This window comes from Sebastes umbrosus, chromosome 22 (assembly GCF_015220745.1).
Source record: "Sebastes umbrosus isolate fSebUmb1 chromosome 22, fSebUmb1.pri, whole genome shotgun sequence".
Classification (NCBI taxonomy): Eukaryota; Metazoa; Chordata; class Actinopteri; order Perciformes; family Sebastidae; genus Sebastes; species Sebastes umbrosus.
Window position 1 is genome coordinate 4579496 of NC_051290.1, and position 10730 is coordinate 4590225.

The window sequence follows — 10730 nt, forward strand, 5'->3', positions numbered from 1 at the left end:
TGTCTGTTTAAAGTGATTCACAACAAATTCCAAGCACTCGTACGTTGAGTTAAACTCTTCCCTCTCTTATTCAGGAAGCGGTATCTGCTCAGTATCTGGTGATCCCCACTACACCACCTTCGACAAACACAGCCACCATTACATGGGAGCCTGCTCCTACACCCTGTCCAAACCCTGCAACGCCTCCTCCGACATGCCCTACTTCACCGTGGACACCCAGAACGAGCACCGAGGAAGTAATAAGAAGATCTCCTACGTCAGGGCCGTGATGATCAACGTGAACGGCGTCACCGTCGTCCTCGGCAAGGGACGCACAGTCCAGGTAAGTTAAAGCTTCTTTACATACAGACTATTGGTGCCTTCATATGAAACTCGTGAGCTCGTGGTTAAGTCGTGAAGAACACCGCTGCTAGCAACAGCAATATTAACGTTACTGTCGGCGTCTAGGAGCCACAGAGGCGAACAATTTAGCAAACTAGCAAGTGGCGTTTTCCTCAGACTTATTATAAAATTACAAAGAACAACAATACGCGACTAAAATGACAATATATTCACAAATTATGCTCCGAAAAATTAACTTCCATGGCCTCCACCATTTCTGACAACGTCAACAAACACGTCACAACTCGGCGTATATATGGACTCTTCTCATGAACACGGTAAACACGACCCCATATGATTCAGAATAAACGTGTCTGTGTTCTTCAGGTCAACGGGACGGCGGTCGTCCCACCTGTCACCTCCATCAGTGGAGTTAAGATCTACTTGAGCGGCAAGTTTGTCGTCCTGGAGACGTCCTTCGGCCTGAGGGTGCGTTTCGATGGCAACCACCACGCTGACGTCACCGTGCCGACCTCCTACAACGGCCTGCTCTGTGGCATGTGTGGTAAGAGCCGGTTGTTTTCTGAATGTCTTTTTTAACATGTTGAGTCTTAAAGGGGAACTATGCCCATTTTCAAATAAAAAATAAATGCAAAATAAATGAATGAATACAAAATAAATGTGATAATGAATAAATAAACTTAAAAAAATTAGAAAATTAAATACATAGGGAAAATTAAACAGGAGAGTAAATATATATAATGGCATATTTATTTATCCAGTCATTTATTTATTTATTTTTTATTTTGTCAGGTTTCCGTCCTCTCTCTGGAAATAAATACATAAATAAATAAAAGGGAAAATTAAACAGAAGAGTAAATAAATAAGGGAATTAATTAATGGCTGCATTTTAATATTATTTTTGCTATATTTAATGACATTTATTTATGAAAAACATTGTGTTTTGGCTTATCCTACGAACACAAAGAGCCGCTGTCGTGTTATTTTATACCTTCTTTTGATGATCTACCATGTGAATAGATGATAAAACCTACTAGTGGGTGTAGTAGGCCCCTATTGACTCACATCTATGGGGCTTATAGCGACTGATAACGCCAATTTATTAGCCTGACAACAGCCAAATCTACTGACAGATCTTCTCTGGTTTCTGGGTTTTAGACCGAGTAGGTCACAGATATTGATTGACCTTTACTAGGCCATGGAAACAACATTTCCAATTTTTTATTTAGGTGGTGTTCCCCTTTAATGTTTGTATCCCCCGGCAGGAAATTTCAACGGAAACTCCAAAGATGACAACTTGAAACCAGACAAGACACCAGCTGCTAACACCAACGAGCTGGGAGACAGCTGGCTGGTTCCTGACCCGCGGCCTGAGTGAGTCACATCACAGAATACATAAATACATGAGCCATTATCACACAACTAAATCAACACTTTACTAATAAATCTAATAAACCTCTCTCCTCCAGCTGCACCAACGGTGGAGGACAGGAAGACTGTGATGAGAAGGTGGAGGAGGAGGCCGCGAAGCCCACCAGCTGCGGCATGATCACGGATCCTAGTGGTACGACACACACACACAGTCGCCCGATTACCATTGAGTAAACTGTCTGGCGCCTCCACTACATCTCTTTGTCTCCGATGTTGACTTTAGGTATCTTTAAGTCCTGCCACGCCGTCGTTCCCCCGGAGCCGTACTTTGAAAACTGCTTCTACGACATGTGTGCCACCGGAGGTCAGACCGTGGCCCTGTGCCAGGCCGTAGAGAGCTACGCTGACATGTGTGCTGCTGCAGGAGTCCCCATCGCATGGAGAAACAACACCTTCTGTCGTAAGGACCATTTATGATTTTATCATTTCAGAGAATTTTAAATTTTTTCGTAAATTTATGAGTTTGTTTTTCTCGCAAATTTGCGACTTTAATCTCAGAGAATCTCTGATTTTTTTCTCGCAAATTTATGATTTTATAATCTCAGAGAATATTCAAGTTTCTTTCTGGTAAATTTGTGACTTTAATCTCAGAATTTTTTTTTCAATTTTTTCGTAAATTTATTTGAATCTAAATTTTTCTCGTAAATTTATGATTTTATAATTTCAGAGAATTTTAATTTTTTTCGTAAATTTCTTAGTTTTTTCTCGCAAATTTATGGCTTTATAATCTCAGAGAATATTCAAGTTTTTTTCTCAAATTTGTGAGTTTTTGTCTTGTAAATTTGTGATTTTATAATCTCAGAGAATATTAAGACTCTTTCTCGAAAATTATATTAAAGTTTTTATCTCGTAAATTTACGACTTGAATTTCGGAAAATTCTTAATTATTTCTCGGAATATTACGCCCTCTCCCCCAGCTTTGTAATTATTATTTATTTTACCTACAACGGCCCTAATCAGCGTCGTAGTGGGCGCTTTTCAACAAAAGGCTTCTTCAAGAATATAAACTTCATCTCCTTTAGATTGGGAAACACGAGATACACATCCTCCACTAGTTCTTGCTCAGGCAACAGACACAGTTCAGATTGTGATTCAGTTCAGTGAATTTCAACAGCAAGATTTGACTTGCACTACATATACTGTATGGTTATATAGCTGCTTAGTATTCAGTATTTGGACACACAGACACAGGATTTATCAGTACTGACATCCTTGCCAGCATTTACAGTAGAGTTGCCAGTATGAGAAAACTATAAATTGCAGCTTTGCATTTGAAGAAAAAAACTCCAAACGTCCTCCAAACATCCCTCTGTCCTCGTCCCTCCAGCTCTGAAGTGCCCCCCAGGCAGTAGTTACGACCCGTGCGGCCCCGCCTGCTCCCAGCCCAGCTGCCAGAACCCCGCAGGCTCCGTCGGCTCCTGCAACCAGCCCTGTGTGGAGGGATGCATCTGTAACCCCGGCCTCGTCCTCAGCGGAGACAAATGTGTCCCGCTCACCGAGTGCGGATGTACTGATGGAGACGGACACTACAGACCGGTGAGTGTGCTCAGGTGCAGGTTTTTTGCTAGATGAATTTGTTGCATTGAACTTATTTATGTGCATTATTTGTGTGTGTAGGTTGGAGACAGCTGGTTCACAGAGACGGACTGCTCAGAGCGCTGTAAGTGTAACGGCAACCACAACATCACCTGCGAGCCGTGGCAGTGCAGCCCTGCACAGGAGTGTAAGGTAGTAGAGGGAGTACTGGACTGCCACTCGACAGGTAAACTTAACAACCAAAGAGTCACTGCACTGCTCATCATTTCTCTTTCAGCCAATCGTCAAATATGTTCATATTTCACCGAGCCTCGTTTCGCTCCGCAGGTAAAGGAGTGTGTCACGTGGCTGGAGATCCTCACTACTACACCTTTGATGGTGTGATGCACACATACATGGGCACATGCACTTACACTCTGGTGGAGGTACGTGTCTTTTTCAACTTGATACACATCTGGGATGTTTGTGCTGCTGCTGTTTTGAGTCTCTTTGTGGTCAATTTGCGTGTCTTTGTAGTTATTTTGAGTCTCTTTGTGGTAATTTTGATTCTGTTTGTAGTCATTTTGCATCTTTTTGTAGACATTTTGTGTCTCTTTGTAGTTGTTTTATGTTTCTTTGAAGTTGTTTTGAGTCTCTTTGTAGCCATGTTGTCTCTTTGTAGTTGTTTTGAGTCTCTTTGTAGTTGTTTGGAGTCACTTTGTAGTTGTTTGGAGTCTCTTTGTAGCCATTTCGTGTGTCTGCTGTAAGTTTTGAATCATTCTTAAACTATAGGAAACATAAAAGCATGTTGTTTGAAATTATTATTATTTTTTCAATCTTCTTCTAGGTGTGTAACGCAACCAAGGTAACATCCTTCAAGATCGTGGCTAAAAACGAGGAGCGTGGTCAACCAGAGGCCTCCTATGTGCGCTCTGTCAAAGTCTACCTGCCTCATGACACTGTGGTTGAACTGCAGAAGAGCCGCAGAGTTCTGGTAAGGAACTTTTTTTTTTATACGCCTCTCTGGGCTTCCGTAAAAAACAGCAATGTGATAGGGCATAGTGAAATGATCAGCGGCTGACTGATGTCTGTGATCTTTCTCTCTGTCTTCTCTTAGCTGAACGGACGGCGGGTGCGAACCCCAGTTTCCATCGACGCGGCTGGAGCCAAGGTGATAACCAGCGGATCCTTCAGTCTGCTGGACACAAACTTTGGTCTGCAGGTGAAGTTTGACGGAGTCCATCACCTGGAGATCACTGTTCCAGGAGAATACTTCAACAAGGTATAAAGACATACAGTATAAGACCTACAGTATCTCATTGTACACTTTTACAGCGATACGATACGTATCACTTTCCATGGTTCCGATACGATTCAAGGACGATATTTGGCTCATCTAGAGCGATACGATACGATAAGATATCGAGATACGAATTCTTAGTATCAATACAACAGATTATTTACCTTGCAAGTCCATTTTACATCGATAAACGTCCCCCGTGAAGGACGACATGCCGAGTACCTATCGGTGTGGTTGGATCGTAGGAATATAAATCAATACATCGATGTAGTAGATGAATCGTTACACCCCTAATAATAACCCTCTCCCTCCTCTCCAGCTGTGTGGCATGTGCGGGAACTACAACCACAACTCCTCTGATGACGACCTGATGCCCAACAAGAAACCAGCCAAGGATGTGATCGAACTGGGCAACAGCTGGAAATCAGATGGAGACAGTGATCCCGGGTCAGTGGGGTTACAGCCATAACACATCGGTCTGCTGTGATATGTTATAATAAATTCTGACTGTTGTTTAAATACTTTTGCATCCCCCTCCCCTCCAGCTGTCAGCCAGACACCCGTCCAGACATCCACCCCAACTGCACGGCAGAAGAGGAGAAGCTGTTCGAGGCTCAGTGTGCCGAGGTCATCCTCTCCGACCGCTTCAAGCCCTGCCACTCTCTGGTGTCCGCCGACGCCTTCCTGGGTAACTGCGTCTACGACATGTGCGAGTACAACGGCATGCAGGCGACGCTCTGTGACAACGTGGAGGCGTACGCTCAGGCCTGTCAGAGTGCCGGAGTCACCATCAGCTGGAGGAACAACACCTTCTGTCGTAAGTCCCACTTACACTGATTAACAGCTAACATTCTAGCTTTACTCTCTTAATACTTAACTGTGATCTCTCCCTGCAGCCGTGCCCTGCCCTCTCAACAGCCACTACTCAGACTGCACCGCCCCGTGCCCCCCCACCTGCTCCGACCTCTTCCCCATGTTCTGCCACCTCCCTCCGACCACCTGCGTGGAGGGCTGCCAGTGTGACGCCGGCCACGTCCTCAGTGACAACAAGTGTGTCCCGCTGGCCAAATGTGGCTGTCTGGGCACAGACGGAGAGTACCACGATGTGAGTGAAGCAGAGTCCATAAACAGAAACACGTGCAGGTTATAAGCATTAAAAGGTACATTGTCTTTGTGTTTATAAATGTAAATAAGTCTGTTGTGTGTGTGTTTATGTGTGTAGGTGGGAGATTCGTGGCTGACGGATAAATGTACCGACTTATGTTCCTGTAACCTCGGCGGCAAAATCACGTGTAAGAGCCACAGCTGTAATTCCAACTCAGTGTGCGCCCTGGACAAATTAGGAGACCTCTACTGCAAACCCACCAGTGAGTCCACCAGTCTGATCAGCTTCATCTGTAATATTACAACACGCCGTACAGTTTAGAGACTTTAAACGTTAAAAGACGGAAGTATTATTTAAGTCATAACCCATTTTTCGTTTATATCATCTAGAGTTCGACAAGTGCAGCATCTCTGGGGATCCTCACTTCCGAACATTTGATGGGTTCACCCACCACTTCCAGGGTCCCTACACCTACGTCCTGACTCAGGGCCACAACCTGCAGAACTCCCTGTCGCCCCTGGTGGTGAGGGGGAGGAACATCAGACGTGGGGGGAACAGGAGGGTGTCCTTCCTGGATCAGATGTACATCGACGTTTACGGCGTCAATGTCCGCTTCCTGCAGAAGAACATCGTCCTGGTCAGTAGTTTGTCTTTGTCTGATTAAAGCATTTGTTGTAAAAAAGTACATAGTGAAATCATATTTTTATCCCCTCTATAGCTGAACGGGGAGCGTGTTGCACCTCCTCTCAGTCCAGTGGACGGTTTGACCATCACGATGAACTCCAGGCAGGTCCAGCTCACCACCGACTTTGGACTCACTGTGCGCTTCGATGGCAGAATGCGTGGAGGTAAGAGAAGAAGAAACCCCCGCCCTCACTAACTGACTGGCTTTGGCTTGTTCCAATCCATCCATTCATTCCCCTCCTCCATCTCTGTGTTTCAGAGATCATACTGCCCAGCACCTACAAGAACTCCGTCAGAGGGCTGTGTGGAAATTACGACGGCATCACCAGAAATGAGTACATGAAGCCGGACGGAACAGTGGTCAGGAACCTGAACACATTCGGAGAAAGCTGGAGGGTCAGCGACCGACTGGCGGACGGACTGAAGATCTTCAACCTTCCTCACACCGTCCACGCCCACAGGTAGGACCGCTCACTACCGAGCAAATTACGACGCAGTTATTGAGAATCCTTAAGACACGCAGCAATTTTAATATTTTCTATTTCCTCTGTCCTTCCATCCTTTCTGCCGTCTGCCGTCCAGACGAGAGGTGGAAACTGATCCAGATTCAGGATTTGAGACATCGGACTGCTCTCAGTCACAGCTCAGTGACTACAACGGCGTGGCTCAGTGTGGAGCGCTGTCGGACTCCAAGGGGCCGTTTGCTGCCTGCCACGCGACCCTGCCACCTAAAACCTACCAGGAGTGAGTAGTCTGGGAGTGGGTGTATGTGTGTGTGTGAAGCAACTTGTGCACAACACATGATACACTTCACACCCTTCTTCCAAATCTAAATATGACATGTTGTTTGGCTGCCTTTGCTCATGCTCAGTATGTCTGTTTGTCCCTCAGTGACTGTGTGTTTGACCTGTGTGCTGAGGAAGGCAGTGCAGCGCTGCGTTGTGCCAGTTATGATGCGTACGCTGCAGCCTGTCAGGAGGCCGGAGTCAAGCTGGGATCCTGGCGGCAGCAGCTGGACTGTGGTAAGACGACGCTGAACACACACAAAGGCTGTATACGAAACCTCATATTACACTAGTAGTACGTACTGATTTGGCCAAAATGTAGCATGTAGTATGCAAACAAGAGTCAAATCTCCAGTATGCATCGGACCAGTCTACCTCGCCTACTGTATCCCACAATGCAAAGCGCTGGAACAGTACAGGCTACTGTTACAGCAGCCTGTACTGCTGTAAAAATATACAGAAAACTACATGTAGCTTGTTAAAAGTGAAAGTAATCAGCCATTATCCATACGAGACAAGGTCGTGACCTCTCTCTCTCTCTCTCCCAGTCATGACCTGTGATGCCAACAGCACCTACTCCCCCTGCATGTCACCTTGCCCCGCTTCCTGCGCCGACCTGGCAGCGCCCTCCGAGTGCGACACCACCTCCTGCATGGAGGGGTGCCAGTGTGCCGCTGGCTTCGTCATGAGCGAGGGGATCTGCGTGCCGTACGCTCAGTGCGGCTGCACCTTCCTCAACAGATACTACACAGTAAGAGGCCTTACGGAGATACAGCAGTATGTGTCACTGTGTGATATGATGTCATTGTGAAGTTCTCCGTCTCACCGCTCTCCCTCCGTCCTGCAGCTGAAGGAGAAGTTTGTGACGGAGGACTGCTCTGAGGCTTGCGAATGCTCCATGACTGGCGCCGTGTGCCAGCCAAAGACCTGCCAGAGCGGTCACGTCTGCACCATCTACGACTTCAAACGGGACTGCTACAGAGGTATGTGTTTGTGATCAATTCTAGAAAACTAGAAAAAAAAGACTAGAAAAGTGCACTCAGTGTAGATCTCTCTTTCCCAGGTGTGTCTGCAACGACCACTGCTATAATGTTTGATTGACTGAATACAAACCATAATTGTTGAACCCCTCCCCTCCGTCTAGATTGCAAGTGTATCAAGACGCAGTTTTCTCATCAGTAATGTGTTTTGTTTTGCAGCGAGTCCCTGCCTCAGTTACCCGTGTCTGAACGGAGGGACATGTGACGAGGCCAGCAACACCTCGTACTCCTGTCGGTGTGCAAACGGCTTCAAGGGCGCCAACTGCGAGGTGGAGATCACACAAAGCGGAGGACTGGGTACGGCTGTTACTGATGCAATTTACTGTTTAGTACTGTTTAGCTGTAATATGAGAAAGTCTGTGAACCGAAGATCAAGTTGAGGAAATACCAAGCACCGCCCACCAGCCGAAGCACGGCCAATAGGAACGCTCTCTCTCTCTCTCTCTCTCTCTGAAATGACCTGTGATTGGTCAAAGTCTCCCGTCACGAGCTAGATTTTTTCTAAAGCCTGAAAACAGAGCCATGAGGAGGAGTAGAAGTCTAGTTTTCACTCAGAACACTTTAATTACAATATACTGAAAGGTGTTTTTTTGCAGCTTTAAGAGTAAAAGATTTAATTTAATTGTTGTTTGTTACAGAAACCAAATGGATTATCCTGATAGCATCCCTGGTCGCAGTCGCCGTCGTCATCATCGTGACCGCCATCGTGTGCGTTTGCAAACAAAAAGACAAGTGAGTCTCAACTGATTGTGCAAATATCAAAGCATTAGAAGGACGTGCATGGATGAGTGTGTCATGATGACTGCTGACCGACGCTGGCAGAATGACTAACGTCTCCCAGCCTGAGGACGCTGCTGCTGCTGCCGCTGCCGTCCGCCACTCCTTTCAAAGCCCAGATAAAAAGTTTCATTTTCATTGCAGGTCACAAGTTTATGTAATTCAGAGGCCGCAGTCGTCTCACAGTGGGTGAGAGAACATTACAGTGTCATCTCCTTGTTTGGGGTGAATTTCTGGGAGCATTATAACTGTATCAGCACTGGGAACGAGGGCCTTCACTCTACCTTCACTCTCTAAAAACACCCTCTGTACTCTGACCTGCAGGCAGAGATGTCTTATTAATTAATTAATTAACGTTCATTTTGAAGTGTCTCACTTTTCTTTCTCCTTTCTGTCCGCAGGAAATACAAGTGCAACGAGAAAAAGCTCGTCATGAAACCAACAAGTAAGAACGGTCAGTATTGTTCATGGAAGAAATAAGATTACGAAATAGGACTCACACAGATCTTTGGTCTCAGGACTACATTTAAAAATAGCTGAGTGTGAATCACATCACAGTATATAAACTGCTCAATAATCCCTCCAAAATACCACATTAAGACACCAAGACCTTGAGGAACACCATAGAAAAAGCCATGCTGTGATTTGGATTCAAAAACTTTTAACATTTTTTAAGATTTCTGCAAGAATTGCGTTTTTCGGCGATTGGATGGCGAGCACTTCTGTTGTGTAAACTGCTCAGAAACCCCCTTATCGTCAATCTAGCTAGGAAAGCCATCCATCCTCTGAATGCACTAGGTCTCTAGTTTGTGGCTGTAAAGTTTCATGAGGCTGTGATTATCCTAGAGGTCACCACAGGTCATTTTATACAGCGAGGTCAAGTTTAAAAAATAATGGTCTCACTACAATGAAATGTCTCCTATGGGGAATGGGGGGTGTAGTTCATCTACAGCCTAACGTTAGCTTTTTACTTCTACCGATTGCATTTACGTTTATCAAAATAAAATAAAAATGCATTTTTACCATTCTTCTTAACATTTTTTAACCCATGAACTCAACCCATGAATTTATTTATTTATCACAGACAAGTATTTATGAATGCATAATTTTAACTGGGCTACACCATATTGACCCATCACAGGTATTTAATCAGTGATGATTATTAGCGCAGCTCTAATATCTGTCCCTTTTGTTCTCTTCTAGGTGTTCCATATACAAACATGGACGACGAACAAAAAACCGTCAAAGTGTCGGCTCTGTGATGACAAACTGTGTAACCTGAACGCAACAAACACCTTCTGCCTGAGTCAACATGATCAATCTGTTCTGAAGCTCGTTCAGCATCCAGAGAAGAATAAAACTCCGTCACAAATGAAGGAAGTCTTGTGAGAGTTGTGAATATTATAGATATTGTTTTGCTTTCTTAACTTATGCTTTTGAAGATGTCATTTTAGTCAGACGTGTTCGTTTAATTAACAGAAAAGTAGGAATCTCTCTCTGTGTGTGTGTAAATTTATTTATGGAATGAAATGCGTGCAAATAAATAAATAAAATGTCTGTAAGACCATTACAGATAAAGCTGTGTTTTCATTCTTTCAAATATATATATTTATTTATATATAAATATATTTATATATCTTTTATATAAATATATATTTATATACATATATTTATATATATATATTTATACACATATATATATGCATATATTATATACATATATATATAAATATAAATATACATATATATAT

The 10730-nt window shown here is 44.3% G+C and overlaps 1 protein-coding gene across 1 annotated transcript in view; it reads left to right on the plus strand.

The window, feature by feature from the left end:
* Window positions 1-10557, plus strand: part of zanl (zonadhesin, like) — a 39573-nt gene extending 29016 nt beyond the window's left edge. The window contains exons 59-84 of the mRNA XM_037759563.1: window positions 75-322; window positions 709-886; window positions 1608-1716; window positions 1812-1906; window positions 1997-2173; window positions 3101-3309; window positions 3391-3535; window positions 3637-3734; window positions 4136-4282; window positions 4406-4570; window positions 4908-5035; window positions 5134-5405; window positions 5485-5693; window positions 5811-5955; window positions 6083-6330; window positions 6412-6541; window positions 6637-6838; window positions 6960-7121; window positions 7269-7399; window positions 7711-7913; window positions 8010-8145; window positions 8362-8499; window positions 8841-8934; window positions 9124-9168; window positions 9381-9433; window positions 10183-10557. Of these exons, the coding sequence (XP_037615491.1) occupies window positions 75-322; window positions 709-886; window positions 1608-1716; window positions 1812-1906; window positions 1997-2173; window positions 3101-3309; window positions 3391-3535; window positions 3637-3734; window positions 4136-4282; window positions 4406-4570; window positions 4908-5035; window positions 5134-5405; window positions 5485-5693; window positions 5811-5955; window positions 6083-6330; window positions 6412-6541; window positions 6637-6838; window positions 6960-7121; window positions 7269-7399; window positions 7711-7913; window positions 8010-8145; window positions 8362-8499; window positions 8841-8934; window positions 9124-9168; window positions 9381-9433; window positions 10183-10241 (3926 nt within the window). The 3' untranslated portion in view covers window positions 10242-10557. The remainder of the gene's footprint in view (window positions 1-74; window positions 323-708; window positions 887-1607; window positions 1717-1811; window positions 1907-1996; window positions 2174-3100; window positions 3310-3390; window positions 3536-3636; window positions 3735-4135; window positions 4283-4405; window positions 4571-4907; window positions 5036-5133; window positions 5406-5484; window positions 5694-5810; window positions 5956-6082; window positions 6331-6411; window positions 6542-6636; window positions 6839-6959; window positions 7122-7268; window positions 7400-7710; window positions 7914-8009; window positions 8146-8361; window positions 8500-8840; window positions 8935-9123; window positions 9169-9380; window positions 9434-10182) is intronic.
* Window positions 10558-10730: the final 173 nt, after the last annotated feature.